The following is a 24236-nucleotide window of genomic DNA, read 5'->3' on the forward strand; positions in this document are numbered from 1 at the left end:
TTAAAAATGAAAACCAAATATTTATAATTATAATATTGAAAATATTTTCAAAATATTGGCCATTAATTTGAGTAGGTTTTTATGTAAGTATTTAATTGTTAATAGCGATGTTTAACCGTTAATTATCTTCGAGACGCGACTCATACAGATGCGGAATCAAGGTTTTAATGACTCTCTAATAATTAAGAAATGTCTTTGATTACAAATTTAGGATCATTAGATCGAACGGTTTAATTTGATTTCTTCAATACCGGATATTCTGGTTTTCTTTTAGATTGTTAATTGTTTTAATCTGGATTTTAATTTCAAGGAATTAGTCGCGATTTATTGTTTATGTTCCTGCTGACAAGTTGCGAAGGTCAAATTATCATCTTGGCTCGGGTCACGAAACGAAAGTCACCGAATTCTTGTTTCAAAGTTCGTAGCTTATGTCGAAACTTAATTATCAAAGGTTATTCGGGATCCTTATTTAACTTAACACTAGTTATTTTCTGTTTTTTTAGGCCTACTTTGAAAATAAATTCCCTTTAGGCTTAACGACATATTCCACGTGAAATTTGGCGCCAATTTTTGGACCTTTTATATGGTTATTTTCCGTTTTTAGGCCTACTTTGAAAATAATTAAAGTTTAGGCTTAACGACATATTCCTCGTGAAATTTGGCGCCAAATTTTAGACCTTATTATCGATAGAGTTATAACTCGAATGATTGCAAAGAATTGGGAGTTGAAAGCATTTGGATTCAAAAGGTCCTAACCGGTCATAAAATTTCTGCGGTTAATTTTCGCTGTATCTCATCTTTTTCATTTTTCTGGCTTTTAAAATTCTCGCCAAAAAGGATGATCGTAAGAAGATGAGTGACATAGTTTTTCCCTTCCGCTTTCGCCTCGTGGGTTTGACCTTCGGCTTGACCTCTAAGCCCTAAGCTGGTTTTCAGACCCATAAAGAAACGTCGGTGAAAGTAACGCCACCTTACACCCCGCCAAATTACGGTTCCTTTTGGCAACCAAAACCCGCATCGCGCTTAATAATCTCACCTTTAAAAGACACCAAAGACAAGCATGAGAACGGTCTTATCCAATATTGACCCCTTTTATTACTAATTTTCGTGTAAACAACATTATCAACTGCGTTTGAAATAAACTCACCAGGCTTTACGAGTTGGTATCGAACTAAGTTGAGAATTATTCTGACTTGAATTATAACCGGTTTAGCCTTATTTACTGCTATACACTTCGATTGAAATTTATAACTGTAAAATTGGGCGCATCCTGGCCCGCCCGACCCATCCATAACGCTACTTTTCTTGTTAGTCCACATTTTTGATTAAAGGGATACTAAAATGAAATTATACTTATCAAATTGTATATTAACAATAAGGTCATTCCGATAAGTCTGCTTTAAAATAAAGGGGTGTGTCCCAAGGGTCAAATTGAATGTGTGATCGACACATGGGCTCTCAAGCATTGATTTAGTGGTAGGTATGCACTAAAATGTTTTTATATTCGTTATTTAAGTATCCCTTTTGCGGGGGCCGAGAAATTTAAGCAAAAGAAAAATGAAAATGAAGATTCCGTAAGAATCTTTTTCTTTAGGGTAATAATGGTGTCACGTGAGTGATTATGTCGTTGCTGATTGGATAAGGAGTTGGAGCGGTTGTAGGATCGGGTTTGGAAAGTTGTTAGCGAAAGTTTTCGTCGAAAGTGAAATGGGTATAAAAGGAGAGGGTCCGAATGGTGTAGAGTCAGATCAGTCCTCTCATCTCTTAAACTTCCTCACTTGGAATACAGACTCAGTTTCTAATCCTTCTTTAGGTAAGTTTCTCTCCCAAGTACCGTTCCGTTGATTGTAAATCATTCCTTCTCTTTCGGATATCTCGAAAAAATCGATGTTATTACGAAGAAGTTCTATGGAATTCGCCTTAGAAATTAGTTAAATCTTAGTTGCCCGTGCAAATAACCTCGCAATTGGGCTTAGTTCAGTTTCCGGCAATATTTATTGAAAGGGCAACTTGCTATTCCTTTTGTTATTTATACCCAATCATCCTTTATAATTTTAATTGTTTGAATATCGTAAATTTTGTAGTAAGAAAAGTTATTTTGCCCAAACCTTTCTTTAGCTAATATCCCTAATAATTTGAGAGAAAAAAACCTAACCTAGCTTTATTTAAAAATTAAAATATATTTTATATTATTCTAGGAAGAACGTTGAAGCCATTTTCATTTTATTAAATGAAAAGACGGTTTTAAAAATAAACTTAGTATTGTCGAAATAACCCTTAATATATTTAGTAAACCACCCGCGCGGTTCAACTTTGAACTTCTATACCTAACGCCTCTAGATAGATGAATAGAGGACAGCTAATAATAACAACAAAAAGTTTATACAAGAACCCGTTTAGAGATATACAGTATTTTATTTCGATGGCTTTACACTCTCCGGGAAGAGTGTTTCTCTTAATATTCCTCTAGCATCCCACTTTCTAAAATAACTCTTCAGCGATACTTTTGATAAAATGTTTATTTTGTTTTTGGTAGGTCCCACCGTCTCAAGCTCCTTACAAAAATGTCGAAGGCTATTGTACTCATCCTTTGTAAGATTCCTCTAATCTTTTTGGGTGGGCTATCAATAAATGGTTTTCACTTAGTTTTGACGGGCCATGTGCAGCCATAGTGAAAACTGTATATTGGGTACAATAAGTTTAAAATTAGTCTTAATAATTATCTGTAATCCTCCTATTTCAGCCGTTGTTGCCACCGCTGTTTTGGCCACTTCCCTAAACAGGGTAAGTTAGTTAGGGTCAGGTGTCTTTTTAGATCCGCTTGGGTTTGTAACCAACCTTTTGACCTCGTTAGGCGAAGAGACAAGCCGGATACGAGCTTCCAGACGGTGCCGAACTCTTGTTGGGTAGCATTAGGTCAACCTTCCAGTGTCCACCTCAGGATGGTTATTACGCTGATGTTGATAACAACTGCCAGATCTTCCACGTTTGCCACACTGATAGCCACGCTGATGGTACCACTGAAACCAGATTGTTCAGTTTCTTGTGCGGAAACCAAACCGTCTTCAACCAATATTCCTTAACTTGCGCCACCGAGGAAGAGTCCATCCCTTGCGCGGCATCCCAAGACTTCTTCAACCTCAACTCGAGAATAGGGGACGAAAAGGCTCTCTTGCACGAGGTCAGTATTGCCAAATTGAACCTTGACCCCCCCATTCTCCCAAACACATCTCGCGCCGACTTAAGCCTAATTCTCGTTTCTTTTTTACAGGAGAACGATGTCGCTAAGGCTGCCCAACTTGTCGCTTCCAAACGCGCGGGAAAATAAAGTTAACCAGCTATTGACCTATTGACCTAATCACAATTTGAAAAGAAAACGGACACTAATCTTTGCTCAGAAGATATAAAATATTTTATTGCATTTTAAGAGGTATGTGGAAGCATTTTCATCTACACGAGGTTGGGTTTCCCATCAAAATTACTTGTAATCCTACTGTTGTATCGTGTTTTAATTGTACATACGTGTTGTCGCGTTCTAAAATAATGTACATCCTATCTTCGCGGGACTTTATTTAAACTTAATTTAAATATAATCGCTGCCAAATATTTGTTTTAAATTATCCCCAGTCATCTTTGGTGTTAGACCCCTAAAATTTCTTTTTCAAAGCTTCGTAAATATTATGAAAAAAAAGCACACAAAAAAAAAATGAATGTACATAATCGTTTATATAGATATTTTTGTTGAAAGGGTTTTATTGTTGAAAATAAATATTTCTATGACATGAACCTCGTTTTTCCACGTTTCAATTTACCGCCTTAATCTAATTGGTGCTGAAGTAGACCAATCGGAACGTTTCGCGCCAAGTAGCGATGGTTTCACTGGTGAGTCACAGTGGTGAACTTGCAGGGTTGGAAATAAGACTGGTTTACAAGTCCAAAACTAGTTTATTAATTGCTCGGACCAGTTTATTTATTCCAAAACTTAGGGTCACTGGTCCCAAGGACCACTTAATTAATTATCGTTTTTGGAAAAAAAAGGCGGTGGGACCAGTTTATTAATTCGGGGTTCCTTATAAGAATTTTTCTAGCTCACACATTTTCTACCAATTCTACTCCTATGTAGTTAGAGTACTCCTTGGCTACAACTTCCCTACTAAAGCATAGTTCACTCGATCACGCCTTGAAGGAGAGAGGAATGGAGTGGAAACCTCCATACCTACAGCGTTGCCTCTGTACCACTACCCCCACCTACGGCACCGTAGTCCTCCCAGCATCCTCAGCGGTTTGGAAGCTAGTTCTCGTACATATAAAATGGCGCTACGCGGCAGCACTTAGCAATCGCCTACCGAAGGGTAGGGGCGTGCGCGAGGTACACTGGGAGAGGGTGGTGTAGGGAAAGAGTAAAAAACCGTTACTTTTATCTAAGAACCATAATTTACTATTAATAAAAAATAAAATAACGATAAAAAAACGGACCCCCTTCCACGGGACGGAGGGGTATGAAAGAAGAGGCGGGTCAGAGACTCAGAGCGACAGAGGTAAAAAGGAACGTATTTTTCGCCTTCCTCGTCAGCAACGTCATCAAAACGTACTTTAAGTGAGCCTATAAGATAATTTAAACTTTTAATTACGTGTTGGAGGGAGGGGCTCTATATTAGGCTATGAGTCGGACTGAAGTAAATACTAACCGTTCTCCATTCCTGCTTCTAAAATTAAATCTATCCCTGGTATAGTAATTAAATTAGTAACTTGAAAAATATGCTAAACATAAAGGAAAATATTAAATTCACAATAGAGAATTACTAGATTTGAAAGTTGTATTCCCGCCTAATCTAGGTGTAGATTATTAATATATGTGTATTGAGGAAGGTAAGCTCTTTCAGTTCGTAAAAGGGTCCCGAAAATTAATTAAAAAAAATGTATTTCTTTATTTAGTTTGTGAAAAGACGGGCGTAAGTGTTTAATTTTGATCCTTTACATGTTCTTGGGGACCGCGGATTGGACGTTTCTCTTCATCCCCCCCCCCCATCCTCCTGCCGCCATCATAAAAGGTAAGACCATGGACTCGATTTACATATTCTCAACTCTGCATAAGCTTTCAGTAGTAACAAGAAGCGATATCGAGTTTACTAGGGAGAAGGTTTATATGCCTAAGTATTCGCGCGCCATAGTCCCAGTCCCCGTTTCAAAATACAAGGGGGGACGTAAAAGGAGGCCGGGCTGTTTCGCCTCTCCTCAGTCAGAAAATACGGGATTTTCGTCATTGGCGTCGCGCTGAGGTGAGTTTTCAAGAACCAATGAGATGCTGATTGTAATTTAGAGAAGGGGATTAACTCCGGACCTACGTTTTGACTGGAGATAAAGCTAGAAATGTGGCGAATTTATACCTTCTCCCTAATAAACTAGATATCGCTTCTTGGTAGTAATACTTCTCAAGTAAGAAAAAGTACGTTAAAGTATTTTTAGCCACATCGTAAGACGTACATCTACGGTGAGGCTCTTAGTTTGACCTGCCCTATTGTTGTTGTTGTCCTCGTCGTGCCATTATACCCACCTTTGGCTGTATAAAAGTTTTCTTTAGTCGTTGAAGGGAAAGTGAAAGGGAGAGAAATGTGGTGAGGTGTTATTTTTCGTTCGTCTACTTATGAAGGGAATTATGATAGTAAGGTTAAGCTATATATACTCTCCCTTTAAAATTCGTCTCACCCGTCGTCGCCGTCCACAATATGATTTCACGCTTTCAATACCGCTCCCCTATTTCAACATTCAAAGAAATCGAGGGGAATTTATAATCTAAGCAAAGAAAATATATACTGATGTTATTTTTGGAATGGTCTTAAGGTACCGGGATGAGTGTTTTACCGAATTCTTTCTCTTTTAAATGCTTCTGGCCATAAGTTCATGTTAGAAATTTTTAAGATGCGATAAGTATGCGTCAGTTGTAAATTAAAAGTTTCTGCACGTGTATTAATTGAACGTTAAGTACGTAATCATTTTAGCACTGTTAAAGGTAACTCGATCATCGAGGGGATAATCACTAAAACTTTCTGTTATTCTATTAAGGGTTACTTGTGTGTAATCAGTTTAGCATTGTTAAAGCTAAAACCTCGTTTTTATAATGGCCTTACGGGTAATCATTTTAGCAATGTTAAGGGTAGCGCATCGAGGGGCTACTCACTCAAGTTTTCTCTTGGCGTCGCACTATTACAATTATAACATAAATAAATTTATTGAAGTAAGGATTACTGGTAATCATTTTAGCACTGTTAAAAGTAGCGCATCGAGGGGCTATTCATGTAAATTTTATGAACGCCTGTTAAGTACGGTAAGATGTGGCTACTATTATGAGCCCAGCCCTTGGCCCATCTTGTTTAACTTTTATTTATTAGAAAATTTTGTTTAATCAAATCTTTCGTGTTCAAGCATTATTATTTGCCGGTTCAAGCAAATTAATGAATATTTCTGTTATATATATATATATATATATATATATATATATATAAATCAAAGTTCTGACTGACAAACTGACTGGTAATCAACGCCCAGTCCAATCTGCTTGCCCTAGAAGGCTGAAAATTTGCAGGAACGTTACTCATAAGTAGTAGGCGAAAGAAAGATTTTTCCAATCCGCCGCCATCTTAATAAATGGCACCCCGTAATGTAAAAAAACTTCTCTATGCAACAAAGTTCGCGTGTTTCAACCGATTTTCGGGATTTCTTCTTGATTTCGCCTAAGATTTCGGAATTTCCTCTTTGATTTAGTAATTTACTGATTTCTTCAAAGATTTCGCGAGAAGCGTACGGGATTTCGTGTAAATGTCAGACCCCTCGACATCGTATAATTTAATAGTGAGATTGAAGTAGTTTATAGTGTCACCGAGGGGCTAAACACTCGCGCATTCTGGCCTCAGTGTTGAAAAGCGCTACTTGGGAGAGCTAATTTATTTTTAAATCCATCCACCGGACTGAAACAATGGTTGGGTAGTTATTTTTGTTTATTAATTGGTCTTAGTTCCGAGGTAATTATTTAGGAACTCTGGGTTATCTAACAAATAATTTAATGCGAAGTTATAACAAGACGACCCAAGGGCTGGGCTCGTAATAGTAGCCACATCGTACCGTACTTCGATGCGCATCCTTTAACAGTGGTAAAACATGGTACCCGTAAATATCCATTAAAAGAAGTACAGAAAATCAGAGTGAATAGCCCATCGATACTCTAAAAAAAATTAGAACCCTTAATCCTTATTTCAATAAATTTACTTACTTTAAAAGTGTAATATCCGGGGCCACAAGCTAGTTCTTTCTTTTTAAACTCTTCTCGTTTTGTATAGAAATAGACGTGTTTTGGGAACGTTCCCCTTTCGCTAGCTCGACAGAGAAGCTCTCCAGCATTACAGAATAACAAAGCTTATTTTACAAATACGAAGGTGTATTTTGGTTACTTTTAAGGGTTGGTCGCTTTAGAAATTGAAAGCACAAGGTTTTTACTTCCGTTATTTTTGTATTCAAGGTCGGGTGGGGTTTTTTTTTACTATTGTTCACTTGCACTTGTATATATATTTCTTTTATACGCATAATCTATACATGGTTAATAATATTTATGCAATTTTTCGACACTCAGTGACTTTACGCACTTCCTATCTGGACGCAAAAGCATAATGCTACGTTTTGCCACCAAATACCCTGGTTTTCCATCCTAACAACCTCGTTTTCCACCGTAGGATATTAGCGTGGAAAAACAGTGGAAATTCTAAGCAGATTAAAATTTGTTAATAATAGAAATTTTCTTATTATTTTCAGTACTTGGACTCAACACTCGGAAGTTACGCGTTTATAAAACTATTCTTATTATTTTCATTATTAATCTTTTTAATAAAATCTAATGTATCAATGAAATATATTTCAAAACAAAACTAGCTTTAATATTTATAAATAATATGTGATAGAATCATTTCTATTTATAAGCTTACTAATTATAGTTATGGACATGTTATAAAAACTTGATTTGTACCCTCTGGTTAAGTATAAGATCCACTATATTAAAGTGCTTTCTCAATATAACAGAACAGGTGACTCGAATAATAAACAGAATAAGAATTTGTTCAAAAAGTTTGGCGTAATCGTTATTTATATGATAAAAATTAACGTTTTTGCACAGACCATAAAGTCGAAGAAAATCGATAGGTTGCTATTGTTTCAATTTCTGTAAACTAAAACTTTCTGTACCTGTATTAAAGGGGCTAAACACTAATGACAATTTTCCTTCATATAGGATTTTCATTGATGCTACATTATGAGCCTATTCACGGCTTGTTCCCTGTGCCACGTTCGGGAAGGTACGTCGACACTATTTTGGAATAAAGGGAGCCTTCTCATATTACACGGCTCCAGCAAGTTTCAACGCAGCGTACTTTCTGTTTTTAAACACATATACTTTTGTTTATACTTTATAAATGTACTATAGAATAAATAAAATGAAATAATTGTTCGTCGATTTAATGAATCTCATTTTTATTGCTTTTCTTTTCAATAAAGTTACAGGCATACATATGATCATTAATAAATAAATCACTTTTTAGCACTGTTAAAGGCAGTGCGTCGAGGGGCTATTCACTAATGAAAATTTTCTTTCATTGGTGATTTCTATTGATGCTTTTAAAAAGTTATTAAAATGGATTTGGATTAATGGTTGCCTCTGGATTACGAGAAATCAAAAACTCGTTAGTGCTTTTAAACAGGATTGGGATTTGGGGTTACTTAGGGGCTATGGGTTACTATTATCATTATGAACGGATAATTAAGCATTAACACATTTGTCACTAGGGGCGCTGTATACGTAGTTACGTATTTACTGACATCTAAAGCATGATAAATTCTACTAGACTTTCGTGTAAGCAATATATAGTTCATAAATTGCCGTTAGGGGCGCTGTATACGTAGTTACGTATTTACTGACATCTTAAACATGCTGTAAGATTTGCCGATAGGGCGCGCTGCATACGTAGTTACGTATTTACTGACATCTAAAGCATGGTAAATTTTGCTATGACGTCATATCCGGTGACGTGACCAATGACGTCATATCCGGTGACGTGTCATGACGTCATATCCGGTGACGTGTCATGACGTCATATCCGGTGACGTGTCATGACGTCATATCCGGTGACGTCACCTATGACGTCAACGAGGTTATTGACTTGTGACGTCACGACAGATGTTAATGGTAAAAGGTAATGATTGTCCATTCATTTAGGCCTACCGTTCATTCAATTAGGCCTAGCGTTCATTCATTTAGGCCTAGCGTTCATTCATTTAGGCCTAGCGATGTTCAGCTATTTGAATTTCGTGCCTGAGATATGGCGCATCCCAGTCCGCGAATATGAGCTTTTAGCGCCCCCCAACGTAGGAAATTTTCTTCTTAGTTGGAAGTTACAGACGAACTCGTTCTTTGCTTCGAAGCCGCCACGGAGGTCACTTCGAAAAATCTTTCCCGCTCAGCTGACGTTGGAAATTTGCTTCCTACTTGGAAGTTACAGGCCAGCCGTCTCGTTCTTTGCCAGGAAGCCGTCGAGGAGGTCGGTCGGGAAACCTTTCTCGCTCAGCTGATCGTGATCCCGGCTTTTGAAGTTGATTCTTGATCGTTCCGCCATTTCGCTGAACGTTTTTCCCGAGGACACATGCTGAATTCGAAGCTCTTCAACATACTTGGCCGCCATTGCTTGATCTCCTCGTGCTTCAACAGTCCGTAAGCCTAACTTTACAATAATCCAAACTCATCTAGCCCCCCTTAAATTATTTATTTTATTTCAAGTATTTAAGTTAATCAGGTTGTGTTACATGTTAGTGAATTTTATTTATTTATTAAAAATCAAGTACCACAATAAAATTTTACAAAGAGGATCCCTTAATAATTAGTTTAGGTCCTATTTTTATTATTATTATTAGCTATTAAAAGGGGTACGTAATTAAATTAGATATAAAGCGACAGATTTTCGGAAATAAGGTCCCGCCAAGAGAATTTTAGAACACGAGGCCAGTTGCCCTAAATCTTGTCCCATTTAAACCCTAGTTATTAACGGGGTCTGTCTGTGGGAATAGTTTTAAAATAAATAAGTAGCGGGTTTCCCTAAAATTAGTTTATGGGCTATTGTTAATTAATTTAAAGATGAAGCAAAAGATTTTCGAAAATAAAGTTCCGCAGAGATAATTTTAATACACGAGGACAGTTGCACTAAGCCTAAGTTAAGCCTTGTCCCATTTAAACCCTAGTTATTTACGGGGTCTGTCTGTAGTTTTAAAATAAATAAATAGCGGGTTATCCTAAAATTAGTTTAGGGGCTATTGTTAATTAATTTAGAGATGATGTGATAGATTTTCGAAAATAAAGTTCCGTAGAGATAATTGTAAGACACGAGGACAGTTGTCCCAAGCCTTAGTTAAGCCTTGTCCCATTTCCTAACGTTTTTATTTATGGGTTCTACCTGTGGCAATAGTTTTAAATATATGGCAGATTTTAATAAAATTAATTGAGGGGATATTTTAAATTATTAAGCTATTAAAAGGGGCACGCAATTAAATTAAATAGCAGGTTTTCCTAAAATTAGTTTAAGGGATATTTTAAATTATTTTCATTATTGAATTACATAATTTAATTTAAAATTAAATGGCTGGTTTTCCTAAAGTTTTTTTGTACCCTATTATGGGAAATAATTAGTTAGCCAGAGTATTTAATTCAGGGTGGGAATCACGGTAGTCAAGCCTTCTTTAATACAGGGTGACAATTAGTTGGTTGAACTTGGTTCATCTAACTTAATATATTTAGTAGCCAGTTTTTTAATTTAGGACACGTTTTTTCTTATTTAAATCCATTTTGTTGGACCCAAAAGTAGGCAGTAGTTTAAGATGTATTATTAATATGTTTTCATTTATAGATGCAGCTGATATTCTTGGATTTTTCTGTCGCTGGTCATTATGTGACGTATCTTTCCCGATGAATTATCATTCCCGATGACATGCTTTGTTGGATTGACGTTGCACGATGACTTCCGCTGTTCTGGACTTGCTATGTATCATTCCTGATGACAAGCTTTGTTGGATTCCGTTACACGATGTCTTCTTCCGGACTTGCTATCTCTCTCAACATTGACTCGAAGATACGAAGAAAAATCATCAAAGCTAGAAGACACAAAATGCATCTTTTTACTTGCAAATTTTACATGTAACCCTTATTTTAATTTTTTGCTCGCAAGTTTTATTTGTAACTACTTATTATTTTTTTTTTTCGTTCAAACTTTAACTTACAAACCTCTTTAATATTTTTTTTGTTCGAAATATTTGTAAACACTTTGGTTTTTTTGTTTTTTATTGAATAAATTTTGCCTTAAACCTCGTTCTTTCTTTTCTTGAATTTTTAATATACTAGACTTGGTTTCAATTTTCTAGGGTCTGGACTTAGGGGGATATTTTTAGGTCCCTTTTTTAGCTTTTTACTTGATAAAAAAGAAAATATTGACATAAAAACAATTTTTTTTTATAAAAAAAAAAAAATAATGAAAAATTTATTAAAAAATAAAAATTTTATTAAAAAAACAAAAAATAAGCATAAATGTCAAAAAAAACTACCCTAAGTGTTTTTCGACTATTTTTGTTCCTTCCCCAATATCGAAACTTAAATTTTAAACTTAAGCTACCACCCCCAAAGTAAGCCTTGCGAGCCCAATTTAAATTTAACAAGTCCCTGTTTGACTCGGGAATTATTAAATTTAAACTAAAGCCCGCTGTGGAGCCCCCAAAACCAGGAAACTTCGTCCTTAGAATGGGATTTCCAATGAGAGTCCACTCGATGATAGAAGTCCTCCACTCGATGTTAGAAGTCCTCCACTCGATGTTAGATGTCCTCCACTCGAGTGAATGTTCCTGCGCAAGAGAAATTCTTATTATTATTTGGAAAAAGGCACACGAATAACTTGAAATTAATTACCTTAATACGAAAATCCAGTCGAGTATTTTCGATAGACGTAACGCAAAATGTTCAGGCATAAGGCAAATGACTATTTTTTTGGCATAAAAGGCACACTCGTAACAGTAATAGGGAAAGAATACCGTAAAAAGCTAAGCCTCGCCTTAAACCCCGCTTAAAATCGTGTTTACTTTTAAAGGACAAAGCGTATAAGCAACCTTCTACCTTAAACATAAATCACAAATTTATTTAAATCCTACAAAACTCCCTCAAGGAGTTGCCAAACGCTTTTCCCCTAAAAATATTTATAATTAAAACCATAAACTAGATACCTTAATACCGCAAAGGGAATCTCACCCTTGAAATCCTGATTACGCGTTCATTATTCTTAAAAGGGAGGGCTAGGACCAGTGTTCACCTATTCCATAAGTAAGATTTTATTTATGTCCTGGCGAAAAGAAAAATCCCTAAAACTTCAAGGACACAAAGCGCTTCCCTTCTAACAATAAATAGAATAATAAATAATAAACTAAATACCCTAATAATTGCCTAAATGTCTCACAGGCTGTCTAAATAGTTTTGGTAATGAGATTCCCTTTCAACGGATAAAATCAAAGTGTAGACCTCAATTAAGAAGGGGATTGTAATGGGTTCCTTGACCTGATTAATATTGGGTGCCTTTTGCCAAAAAAATAGTTATTGATTCTAGAATCCAACATAAATTTCTCCTTTGGAAACAGATGATAGCTAAAATAAAATCAAATCTGTTCAATTCAAACAATCTAATACAAATTAAAATTACTATCATCTTAAAGGCAGAGCTGTGCTAATTAATTAGATAATTAACATTCGAATTTATAGGCATTTTTTACTAAATTGAAAATGGTAATTGAATTTTAATTACCTTACTGCTAATTGGGGAGTAATTATAATGAATTATTATGTATTGGAAAAACATTAATTAAAAATTAATTAGATTTAGAAGTGGCTAGTTAGCCAATTGGAGTTTCAATTAATTTCTCGTAATTAATTTGCTTAAAAATAAATGCCTAGTTACTAATTGAATTCAATTAGCTTCTATATCTATTTGCTAATTATCTAAATATTTATTCATTTGCTAATTTTAATTTAATTAGTTGCCACCTAATTAGCGCAGCTCTGCTTAAATGGCACAAGTATTTAGAATAACATTAATTTCACTACCAAATAAATCATTTAACATAACTAGAAAAATAAATATTAACAGAAGGGGATAATGGAAGAAGGATGACACTGTATTATCTTAATAATTTAGTTATGTAACGTCATTCTTTCCAGGCTCACCATTTTTGTTTGCTTTCCTGCTCATCAAACTATAGATGGGCATCGCACCGTGAGGTCAATTCTATAACTGTTTCGTACTAAATTCTCAGCAATCAACCCACGAACCTCATCTTGGCATGGGACAAAAGTTCACAAGCGTGCCTTGGCAAATAATTAAGCGTAATAGGGTTATGATGAGGGAACTATTTATCGCGTATGTGATTCGGTTTAGTAACCTTGCCCCAAATATCTGGTGTTGGGAAGAATGACGTTACACTTACCCCGCTTTGTGGTACACTTCTCTCGAAGAGAAGTATTATATACTTCTGATTCTAATAAGGTTTAGGGTCAATGGCTTGCACATTCAAAATACAGTTTTTTCAATAAATATCATTCATTCAAGGTTAATTATAGGATAATTTGTTAAAATTAAGGTGCGGAAATTAATTAAAATATATATTTTCCATGTTTTTCTATATTTTACCCTTCATATTATTGGTTAGGGTAGGTTAGTTAGGGTTTGGTTAGGTTAGGTTAGGTTGGATTAGGTTGGGTTGGGTTAGATTTGTTTGGATTGGGTTTGGTTGGATTTGGTTGGGTTGGGTTAGATTTGTTTGGATTGGGTTTGATTGGATTTGGTTGGATTTGGTTGGATTGGGTTTGGTTGGATTGGGTTGGGTTGGGTTGGATTGGGTTGGATTGGGTTTGGTTGGATTGGGTTGGGTTAGATTTGGTTGGGTTAGATTTGGTTGGGTTCTGTTGGATTGGGTTAGGTTAGGTTATATTTTTAGATATTTTATTTTTATGGTATCTGGTGGCTAGGAAGAAGGAACTAGTCGGGTTTTTATAGTCATGAAAATATAGATTAAAATAGTTTCCGCGACTTAAATGTAGTTAATTATCCTATAACGTCCAAGAAATGATATTTATTGGAAAAACTGTATTTTGAATGCGCGAGCTAAAGTAAAGTTTTTCTCTTAGGATATTCGCCAAAAAGTCATTTCTAAATGGGAGGCTAATAAAAATTATCCGCTTCCAGTGGCGTCGCTAGGCCTTTTTTGGGGGGCTATAGCCCCCCCCCCCAAATTCCAAACTTAGTCCCCCCAAAATAATCCGTAAACCCTACCAAAAAATTGCTGTTAGCAACCTAAAATTCTGTAGCAATATATAAAAAATGATAATGCTAGATTCGTTAAGTTTCATCTCTGCAGATATGAATATCAATACCAAACAGTACTATTTTGAAGGAAAGAACAGATGTAGACAAGTAAAATGTTTCATGTTCTTTCGAAGGGAGTACCAATAGTGTGGACTAAAAGCTAACTAAAACTAAACATAAACTTAAGACGAGTGAAAATCCTTCATAATCGGTTCCGTACTCGTTATCAATAAAAGGTTGTATATCTTTAAAATGCGAATAATTTCACGTTGACATAAATTTACGGATAGTTTAAAGGTCTACACATTTTCCAATGAACCCATTATGCAATTTATTAAGTTGTTATAATAACTAGTTTGCCCAGATTTAGCCCCCCCAAATTTCAAACCCTAGCGACGCTACTGTCCGCTTCAAAAATTATCAACTTCAAAAAGTATCACAATATCACCGTTAACTTTACTAACTGCGATTAAAAACCATCCATGGACCCCCAAACGCTATCATCCATTTGTTAATTAGCTAATATTAATAGATGGAAAGTCTAACAAACTTGCTAAAAAAAGGCTACAAGCACTAATGGTTCACTTGAAATTAAAGCCAAGTTTTACACTCAAAATACCGCAACATCCAATTCTGCATGGATAACTTCACGTTCACACCCCAAGGCTTGACTAATAAACTCGTAACCCTTACACTCTTGACATTGAAAAAAATTTGAAGCTTGAAAGTTAGTACTTACTTTAATTACTTAGCGCTAGCAAGTCATACTTCCATATAAGCCTTGGCCTTCGACGGTTCATCACAGGCGCTAAGCCTAACCTCGTGGACGCAATTTACGAACTCGGAGTTTAGCATGATTTTCGCAGATTTTCAGTGCCTAATTTACATTAAAATTAATGAACATACATTTTCACTTGAAATACGATTAAAATTGTAATAAAAACGTCAATAAATTACCAAATCCGGGGAATTTTAGGCAGCATCGAGGAGAATCCTGAAGTCCCTCCTAACCGTCCTTCAGCAGACGAATCACATTCTGACGACCTGTCATAGCCAACTCGATCACGCGCTCAACGAGGTGGATCGAGTATGCTATGACCATTTGGGCATGCAGCATTGTGCCACCTTAGAGCAATATCATATAAGGCGTAAATATATTTAGGGCAATTTAATTAAACTTACGTTTTGCTCCATTAAAACTACTCCACGGAAATATTACTTTCCACCATGGAGCAGTAGTAAGGGGACAGAGATACCATGGATAGAGTATGCGCGTGAGGAAATTTGTTTTCTCGCTATATAGAGCTTTCAGTTGGAGGAGGAGCTGAGTCTCGTGACATAACTTACGCTGCCATATTGATGGTCTCAGCTTCATTCCTGAGGCCACCCATTATGGCTGCCAGAACAGCGGTAAGACTTGGGTGTGACGTACTACTATCCCATCTGAAAGCTCTCTATAGAGCTATCTCTGACGCCTTGGTGTGACGTCACCCATGCTTTTTGCTCATAGAACCAAAGCGATACCAAACAAACCACTGCCTAGGCACTAACGTGACGTCACAACTGAGATATCTCTATATGATAGCATAAGTTTATAAGTTATGTTCCATAAGTATGTCACTACCCATACTTCGTAATGTTAGAGGCTTAATGAGAGCTAGTTCAAGAACGACGTGAGAATTGACTACACTCGGTTTTGCAGTCCATCCTCCTCTTTAGTCTGTACTAAGCCTTTGACAAGGCCTCACTACGCGTCGCATTACAAGAATCTATGACGTTTCACCTACGTCACTTCATGACAAGCTCTCATTAACGAGTGACACACTTATGTAACATATCTTATAAACTTACGATGATAGGGGTCTATCTCCGATGGCAGCTTATTCTATATATACTCTGTTCCAGCTTTGGTTGTCAGCACGCGCAAAATTAGGTCTCTATACAAAGAAGGTTTGTGCGTGCTGACAAGTCACAAGAGACGGAGAAATATAGGATTTTCTGGATTTAAAATATCCCCGAGTTTTTTGAGTATATGTCAATAAATGGACGTATACTCTAATCTCATATGGCATGGTGACGTCATTAAAGGGATGTATAATCTAATCTCATATGACATGGTGACGGCATAGAGACTATAAACCCCATTCTACTTCCATTCTCTTTGGTGACGGTAACAAAGGGACGTATACTCTAGGTTAATATGAAATGGTGACGCACCATAACCATTCCCCGTGTCGCTTCTATATTTTACTGATGGTAGATGTAGTAGTTCTCGTAGATGGTCTTAATTAGTGTAATTTTTATTATCCATTACAATAATTAAGACCATCTACCGTCAGTAAAATCGTAAAATATAGAAGCGACAGTTGGAATGTTTATGTTGCCACGATGATACTTTGATTGGGAGTAACATCCTTTTATTGACGAAATGGTGACGTCAATAGAGGGATATTACTCCCAAATATCAAAGTATGGTCTTAATTGGTGTAATTTTTATTAAAAATTCTACTAGAACTACTACATCTACCATCAGTAAAATATAGAAGCGACACAGGGAATGTTTATGGTGCATCACCATTTTATATTAGCTTAGAGTATACAACCCTTTGTTGACGTCACCATGTCACATGACATTAGATTATACATCCCTTATATGAGATTAGAGTATACGTCCATTAATTTATTATTGAATGTGTTGTTCACAATGTGTGAACATCGTACTATAGAGTAGTGTCGGTAGAGAGGGGAGTAAACGGTGTATCCCTCCCTCTAGGCGCGCTTTTGTAAGAGGGGATACTGTACGCGCCTAGTAGGGGGGATGACACTGAGCTAAGAGATAGAAGGGTGTGACGTTTGCATACGTAGAACTGACATTACTCTATAAGCTGCCATCGGAGATAGACGCTTTCAGATGGGATAGTAGTACGTCACACCCTCCCAAGTCTTACCGCTGTTCTGGTAGCCATATTGGGTGGTCTCAGCTTCATTCCTTCTTTAAACCCACCAATATGGCAGCGTAAATTATGTCACAAGACTCAGCACTTCCTCCAACTGAAAGCTCTGTATTCCGCACCTGGGTTTTGATTGGTTGCTTCAAGGGCGAATTTGTTACCTGTTTGGTTTTTGCTTGACGAGTTCAATTTGCGCCAAGCAGAGCCGCGCTCGATTGAACTTAGATTAACGAGTTAACTATGATTAATTAAGTATATTTTAATAATAACACGAAGAAATCGGTAAAATGGAAGAAAAACTAACGGATAAAAATGCTGGCATTAGATTTCTTTATAAAGCTATGGGTGAGTTTAAGCCTTTGTCTATCGAGTGGACGTCGAGTAAGGAAACTAAGCTAAGCGAATCTAAGCTAAGCGAAGCGAATCTAAGCGAATCTAAGCTAAGCGAATCTAAGCGAAGCGAATCTAAGCGAATCTAAGCGAAGCTAAGCTAAGCGAATCTAAGCGAATTTAAGCTAAGCGAATCTAATCGAATCTAAGCTAAGCGAATCTAAGCTAAGTGAAGCGAATCTAAGCGAATCTAAGCTAAGCGAAGCGAAGCTAAGCGAATCTAAGCGAAGCTAAGCTAAGCGAATCTAAGCGAAGCTAAGCGAAGCTAAGCGAATCTAAGCGAATCTAAGCTAAGCGAAGCTAAGCGAATCTAAGTTAAGCGAATCTAAGCGAATCTAAGCTAAGCTAATCTAAGCGAAGCTAATCTAAGCGAAGCGAATCTAAGCGAAGCGAATCTAAGCGAAGCGAATCTAAGCGAAGCGAAGCGAAGCTAAGCGAATCTAAGCGAAGCTAAGCGAATCTAAGCGAAGCTAAGCTAAGCTAAGCTAATCTAAGCGAAGCTAAGCGAATCTAAGCGAAGCTAACCGAATCTAAGCTAAGCGAATCTAAGCGAATCTAAGCTAAGCGAATCTAATTGAAGCGAATCTAAGCTAAGCGAAGCGAATCTAAGCGAAGCTAAGCTAAGCGAATCTAAGCTAAGCGAAGCTAAGCGAATCTAAGCTAAGCCACCGAAATTATGTAAAACGCAATAAAGATAGTTCAGAAAAGGATGAAGAACTTCAAATATCATTAGACATGTTGATTGATATTTAGTGGCAACTAGTCGCAAAATTGTAATAAGTAATAAAAGTTAACTGTTTTTGATTTTGATACGCTACTTTTTCCTACAGTGAAAAATTCAAAATCAATTAGAACTTTCAGCTTCTTTACTTTTGTGTCTTTACGCGCTTCTTATTCTCACCAATTTAGAAAATAATTAGACCAACATGAGGGGTCACTGGTCCCGAGGACCACTAACAAAATCCACTTTATTTCCAATAAATAAATAAATAACCCTGGGAGGCTGGGACTGCATGAGCAATTTCGTCAGAGCATGGATGAAGGATACATATGGCAGTGTTTTTTTTTTTTTTTGCTCCATGCACGTATCCTTCATCCATGTTCAGAGGCCATTCTCATTTTAGTTAAAAACAAAATGGCGGACGCTTCGCAAAAGTCTCACGATGTAAAAGGTGATTTAAATAAAACTTCCACCGAAATTGCTGTACAAGATCCCAAAAATCTACAGGATTTAACGCAATACGTAAATATAACGTTTTATTTATAGTTTATTTTAGTTAGTTTTTGTTTTTCTAGTCATAGCTATTTATTAAGTGTTATCATTAATTCGTAAACGCCATACTAAGCCTTGGTCATAATTTATATCTTAAAGGTTCAAAACCTTTTACAACAAATGCAAGACAAGTTTCAAGTCATGTCCGATCAAATATTGGCAAGGAATATCCTTTTTTAATTAATTAAAGCCTTAATTAGTCTCTAGTTAAGTTTTAATTAGCTATAGAAGCTTCCCATCAAGACCAAAACCCTATTAATCCTTAACTAAGTAAAATACTCGATGATATGGGGCACAGAATTGACGATTTGGAAAAGAATATAGGAGAATTAATGACGCAGGCTGGTATTGAAGAAGGGGAAAAGTGACCCGTGCCTTTCGAATAATTCATTATACAATCGGGGGCGAAATAATTCTAGTGTTTGAGAAGAAGAAGAGGTTTATAATTGTGGTTACACGTTGGGATAACATTTTTTTATGTAAATAAAAATCAAAAATAAATATACCAATCCCCTTAAAAGCGTGAATCCAAAAATCATTTTAAAAACATGTAAAATCTTATAATCCTTATCATAAAGCTTTGTAATTTAGTATATATCGTATATATATTATTATATATATATATTTGTCAACAATGAACAAATACAAAATCACAACCAATTTTAGGAGTTTTTTTTTTTTTTGTTTTTTGGGTTTAGAAACTTCAAAAGTTTGACTGAAAAAAACAACCCCAAATTATGGCTACTTCCTTCTTGCCAATTTTTGAGAAACTAAAAGAAAATTCCCAATCTTTTTAAAACTGTAATTAACACTATTGTTTGATTGTAATAATGGCACAATGTTTTAATTATAAACTGCCAGCATTTATATCTATCTTAACTAACTAATTTTAACGACAACAATCTTATCTGTGTTTAGAACCAGAGATTTAATAAAATTTGATTAGAATTAGTTCTGAGTTTATACTTTTTTACGGTGTTTGCTTTACAACTGCGTTCGTTATCATATCATATCATCATGAACAGAAGAAAGACAATTGCTTGTTCTAGCCATGGACAAAGCAATACTGAAGGACGGATGACAGAGGGAGAAAGTTGAAAAATACTTGTTAATTCGCCTTCTAGCGGCAGATAGTAGCAAACCGGATAGTGGGGGGGGGGCATATGGGGGAATCAACGTTCTAGAGAGGGAAGTAGTTAACGTCTTACTTTGTCTAGATGGCGCTACCTTTTTCCGGGATTTGACTCGGTATTTTTTATAACCCCCCCCCCCCCGGTCCATTTTGGGGCTGAAAAGTGGGAAGTAAGCCTAACGTTGGTTGTTTAGTCTGTTTAGTCGCTTAGTATGGGGCTCTATGGGCTGCCATGGGTCCTTCAGTATTGCTTAGTCCATGTTTTAGCCAATTACTTCAAGGACAAGTGAATTATATTTTTAGATTTATTTATTGCAATATTATCTTTATAGTTTAAGCTCAAATTCCCTTCTATTTATATATATATAAATTTAGATATATTTTATATTAAAAAAATAGGCCAAATAATAGTTTTTTTTTTGTAGTCTTACTTGCCTATTCAAGTTAAGCATAAAAGCTATATAGGGAGGGAGGGTTATTAGAAGTCTTTATACATCGTTTTCAGATAAGGAGGATTCATACCATTTACACAAGGAGACCTGGCTTTGGACTTACTCAGTGAGTCAGGCCTCCTTGTGTAACACCTGAAGCCTGACCTCCCTGTGTAAATGGTATGAATTCTCCTAGTCTGTAAACGATGTTAGTTTACAGACTAGGAGGATTGATAACATTTACACCAGGAGGCCAAGCGGGTAGTGTACTTTGTCCGCCAAGTAGTCTGGCCTCCTGGTGTAAATGGTATCAATCCTCCTAGTCTCAAGTCGTCTTTGGAAAATCACGGAGTGTGTATGGGAAAATGAATGATCCACATGATACCTATGCCCTATCAATGTTCCCTTTTAAGAAAACAAGGTGCCCGAGCCAGGGGACCGTCCATAAACACGTCACGCAAAAAATGGCATTTTCTGGTCCCCCCGTCCCCCCTGATCATACTTGGTCACGTTTTCTAAGACCCCTCCCCTGAAAACCACGTCACATTTCTTTAACCCCCCCCCCAAACGGTCTATTGTTTGTCTTAATTTAGCAATTTAATTTGATTAATTTAAAAAGACATTCTTTCTTCTTTTCCACTTAGAAATTTTTTGCTCGACTTGAAAGTCAAAGTTCATTTCCGTTTTTAGCTTTTATGAATATCGTTTGCCACATCGGGCCCGCGGAATATTTCCCTCTTGGCCTTTCTCTCCTAATAAAAAAAAAATATATCGTTTGCCACTGATTGAGCTTTAGAACTATGTGCTTTTTTATAACCATCCAAAATATTTCCAAAAAGCTTAGTTAAAGGGGCACACTTAATAGTTTTCGACATTGTCACTTGAAAACCTTAGGCTAATCGAGCTTGGGATTCAGATTTTAAAAATATGCAAAAGAAACGAAACCATTTAAATCGGATGGAGGATCCGATTCTTCCTCGCTAATGCTAGTGGCGAATAAACAGTGACATTAGAGAGTTTAAGCTGACACTACATTTTATGCGTACGTGTAGCTAGTTCTGCAGAGAACGGTTATGCGTACGTGTAGCTATATCTGCAGAGAACGGTTATGCGTACGTGTAGCTATATCTGCAGAGAACGGTTATGCGTACGTGTAGCTAGTTCTGCAGAGAACGGGTCTCTTTATTTTAAATGCGCTGTTTAAATTGGCTACACGTACGAATAAGTAGGTGATCATTGCTTACAATTTCTACTATTTAGGCGATGATGGAATAAAAATTTTGTTAAATCATTGCAGAGGTCGTTCTCACGGTGGACTTTGAAACGTTGTGTTTTTTCTTCTATAACAAAAGGGTCAATCGGCCTCTTACTGACTTCGTAGTAAAATTAATTTCAAATGTGACGTCACACATCGAAGGACCCCTCCCTCCCCCCTCGTCACGGACCATCACAAACTTACAAACCCCCTCCCCTCCATAAGAGTGTGACGTAGTTTATGGACGGTCCCCAACACACCACACTCTCTCTAAAACCCCGAGTTTTGAAAGGGTCCTTTACAAAGGGCAGTTCGTTAAACTTTAAACACTTAAGTTTAAAACACCCAGGCAAATTAAAAATCAAAGAGTTTTATTTAGAATTAACTTACATTAAATGAAAAACACGCATTCTTTATTCAAATAATAACAACAGTTATCTAACTTCAAGTCAAGGAAAATTAGATAATTTTATCATTAATCTGTTTGTGAGATTAACAAGGAGAGATTCTTATACTTTAGACATTTATCTTGTTTAGTTGGAATTCTGACGCCCTAGTTAACAGTCGTTCTTTCAATATGAGCTCTACTAAATTTGATGAAACGGTTAGCGAGGTAATAAAAAATGAGGAGCAAAGTTTAACCTTGATTAGTGAAAAACTGTGGCATAAACCCGAGCTTAAGTTTGAAGAAACTTTCGCTCACCAGCTCTTAACGGATTATTTAGAAGATAAAGGATTTTTAGTTACTAGAAATTGGATTTTGCCAACAGCGTTTAAGGCTGAGTATGTAAATGTACAAAATGGTACGTTAGACCTTACCAGTAAATTTTAATTGAATGAGAATAATTTATTATTTATTTATTTATTTAAGGCGGGAAATACGTCACTGGCATTATTATGTGCGAATACGATGCCTTGCCATTAATAGGGCACGCTTGTGGCCATAATTTAATTGCGGAAGTTGGCGTTGCATGCGCAATTGCCGTTAAAAATGTCATGGAAAAGTTTAATGTCTATGGAAAAGTATAATCCGCATTTAAAATACATAGTTTCCAGTGTTGCCAGGTCGTTGGTGAGTCAAGAAAAGGCAAGTGGTTCAGTTTCACTCGGTAGTCGGTACTTGAGCAACTTAACTCACAGACGGTCTGACAACACTTCCGGGAGAGGGGGGGGGTGTTAGAATTTTACGTAGCCCCCTGGGTAAAAATTGCGGGTTCTTATGGTAGGTAATTGTACTTGGAACTCCCGGTGAAGAGACGGGAGGTGGCAAAATACATTTATTGCGTGGTGGAGCCTTTGATCACGCTGATTTTGGCATGATGGCCCATCCCTCTGCCACAAATACTTCCGGTCCGGGTCTAAGCGCGACACTCGAGGTTTTTATTTTTTTTTCCTCACAATCTTTATTATCAATTTAGGAAGTGTCGAATTTTTATCAATTTTAGATGAACGTAACGTTCAAAGGGAAAGAGAGTCACGCTGGTTTGTGTCCATGGGATGGAATAAACGCCTTAGACGCATCTGTCGCTTGTTATAATAATATAAGTCTTTTGCGTCAACAAATAATCCCCGAATCTAGGATTAATGGTACATTATCATACAGGGTGTATAATTGTCATCATTGAGATAACTAGTAATTGTTTTTATTTCGTTAGTGGCAATTAGGGACTGCGGACACGCGATTAACGTCATACCCAAAGATTCTAAGATGCAATTTTTAATTCGAACTTATATGACTGGGAATATGAACGCGCTTAAAACAAGGATTGAAAAATGCATTGAAGGAGCGGCTACCGCTACAGGATGCGAGTACGCCATCGAAACTGACGAATTCCGCTTTTACAAACATATGATTCAAAACAATGTGATTGAAACACGATACAGACATCACGCTAAACGTTTTAGTATGTTTTGTGTTTATGATTAGTTTTGAGTGTAATAATTAATTTTACTTTTATTTAGATTTATTTCCGGATTTTACTCCTAATTTAAAGAAAGGCCCAGCCAGCGATTGCGGAAATGTTTCCCATCATTTGCCCGTTATACATCCCGTTTTTTACATTGGAACCGAAAGTAAACCACACACTGAGGATTTTGCAAAGGCCGCTATATCGCCCGTTGCTCAACCTTACGTTTTCAAAACCGCTAAACTATTAGCTTTGACATTTTTGGATGTTTTGGTTGATCCAGAACTACTTAAACTCGCCAAAAAAGAGTTTATAAACACTGAAAAAAACTAAAAAGTGTAAAGCTCTAACGCGAATGATAAATAAGTTACATAATTCAGTTGTAAAAAATAAATTAACTCCTACGCTTTAATGTAAAAATAAACCCGAGATAAAATAAATTCAAATTACCGCGCCATATTCAATCAATCAAAA

General features: G+C 36.4%; 3 protein-coding genes and 3 long non-coding RNA genes across 7 annotated transcripts; 5 read left to right on the top strand and 1 right to left on the bottom strand.

The window, feature by feature from the left end:
- The first annotated feature begins 748 nt into the window (after positions 1 to 748).
- On the top strand, positions 749 to 4023 carry LOC149651262 (uncharacterized). Of its 2 annotated transcripts, XM_089847098.1 has the most exons (5): positions 749 to 1813; positions 2537 to 2592; positions 2744 to 2784; positions 2855 to 3181; positions 3272 to 4023. In XM_089847098.1, the coding sequence occupies exons 2-5, from the start codon at positions 2565 to 2567 to the stop codon at positions 3326 to 3328; spliced, it is 453 nt and encodes a 150-aa protein (XP_089703224.1). In that variant the 5' UTR covers positions 749 to 1813; positions 2537 to 2564; the 3' UTR covers positions 3329 to 4023. The 2 variants fall into 2 exon arrangements, with proteins under 2 accessions (XP_089703224.1, XP_089703223.1); XM_089847097.1 differs by lacking the exons at positions 749 to 1813; positions 2537 to 2592 and having other exon boundaries at positions 2641 to 2784.
- Positions 4024 to 6809: 2786 nt separating this feature from the next.
- LOC149651263 (uncharacterized) lies at positions 6810 to 8511 on the top strand. The gene is made up of 2 exons (XR_016371151.1): positions 6810 to 8187; positions 8276 to 8511. It is a non-coding gene; the product is annotated as an uncharacterized LOC149651263 (long non-coding RNA).
- A 996-nt stretch (positions 8512 to 9507) lies between these two features.
- On the top strand, positions 9508 to 11392 carry LOC149651264 (uncharacterized). The gene is made up of 2 exons (XR_016371150.1): positions 9508 to 9748; positions 10935 to 11392. It is a non-coding gene; the product is annotated as an uncharacterized LOC149651264 (long non-coding RNA).
- Positions 9782 to 16655, bottom strand: LOC149651265 (uncharacterized). Its single transcript, XR_016371149.1, has 5 exons — positions 15606 to 16655; positions 15381 to 15548; positions 15163 to 15300; positions 11984 to 12709; positions 9782 to 11919 (listed from the first exon to the last, which is right to left on the bottom strand). It is a non-coding gene; the product is annotated as an uncharacterized LOC149651265 (long non-coding RNA).
- Positions 16656 to 17570: 915 nt separating this feature from the next.
- On the top strand, positions 17571 to 19988 carry LOC149651266 (uncharacterized). Its single transcript, XM_089848097.1, has 4 exons — positions 17571 to 17719; positions 18889 to 19007; positions 19137 to 19203; positions 19317 to 19988. The coding sequence occupies exons 1-4, from the start codon at positions 17662 to 17664 to the stop codon at positions 19403 to 19405; spliced, it is 333 nt and encodes a 110-aa protein (XP_089704223.1). The 5' UTR covers positions 17571 to 17661; the 3' UTR covers positions 19406 to 19988.
- A 1752-nt stretch (positions 19989 to 21740) lies between these two features.
- On the top strand, positions 21741 to 24208 carry LOC149651267 (xaa-Arg dipeptidase-like). Its single transcript, XM_089847099.1, has 6 exons — positions 21741 to 22658; positions 22727 to 22878; positions 23082 to 23231; positions 23301 to 23442; positions 23511 to 23759; positions 23818 to 24208. The coding sequence occupies exons 1-6, from the start codon at positions 22433 to 22435 to the stop codon at positions 24093 to 24095; spliced, it is 1197 nt and encodes a 398-aa protein (XP_089703225.1). The 5' UTR covers positions 21741 to 22432; the 3' UTR covers positions 24096 to 24208.
- The last annotated feature ends 28 nt before the right edge of the window (positions 24209 to 24236 follow it).

The sequence above is a fragment of the Phalangium opilio genome, unplaced genomic scaffold (assembly GCF_054372755.1).
Source record: "Phalangium opilio isolate 3A_F unplaced genomic scaffold, DU_Popi_V2 ptg000082l_1, whole genome shotgun sequence".
Taxonomy (NCBI): domain Eukaryota; kingdom Metazoa; phylum Arthropoda; class Arachnida; order Opiliones; family Phalangiidae; genus Phalangium; species Phalangium opilio.

What these genes read in the sequence shown, in the direction of transcription:
- LOC149651266 (XM_089848097.1), top strand. Translation starts at nt 17,662, where the DNA reads ATGGAAGAAAAACTAACGGATAAAAATGCTGGCATTAGATTTCTTTAT. An exon ending in ATTTCTTTATAAAGCTATGG is followed by an intron (nt 17,720 to 18,888) that starts GTGAGTTTAAGC and finishes TTCTCATTTTAG; the next exon opens with TTAAAAACAAAATGGCGGAC. An exon ending in CGATCAAATATTGGCAAGGA is followed by an intron (nt 19,204 to 19,316) that starts ATATCCTTTTTT and finishes TAAGTAAAATAC; the next exon opens with TCGATGATATGGGGCACAGA.
- LOC149651267 (XM_089847099.1), top strand. Translation starts at nt 22,433, where the DNA reads ATGAGCTCTACTAAATTTGATGAAACGGTTAGCGAGGTAATAAAAAAT. An exon ending in GTCTAAGCGCGACACTCGAG is followed by an intron (nt 23,232 to 23,300) that starts GTTTTTATTTTT and finishes TATCAATTTTAG; the next exon opens with ATGAACGTAACGTTCAAAGG. An exon ending in CCCCGAATCTAGGATTAATG is followed by an intron (nt 23,443 to 23,510) that starts GTACATTATCAT and finishes TTATTTCGTTAG; the next exon opens with TGGCAATTAGGGACTGCGGA.
- LOC149651262 (XM_089847097.1), top strand. Translation starts at nt 2,659, where the DNA reads ATGTGCAGCCATAGTGAAAACTGTATATTGGGTACAATAAGTTTAAAA. An exon ending in TGGCCACTTCCCTAAACAGG is followed by an intron (nt 2,785 to 2,854) that starts GTAAGTTAGTTA and finishes TGACCTCGTTAG; the next exon opens with GCGAAGAGACAAGCCGGATA. An exon ending in AAAAGGCTCTCTTGCACGAG is followed by an intron (nt 3,182 to 3,271) that starts GTCAGTATTGCC and finishes TCTTTTTTACAG; the next exon opens with GAGAACGATGTCGCTAAGGC.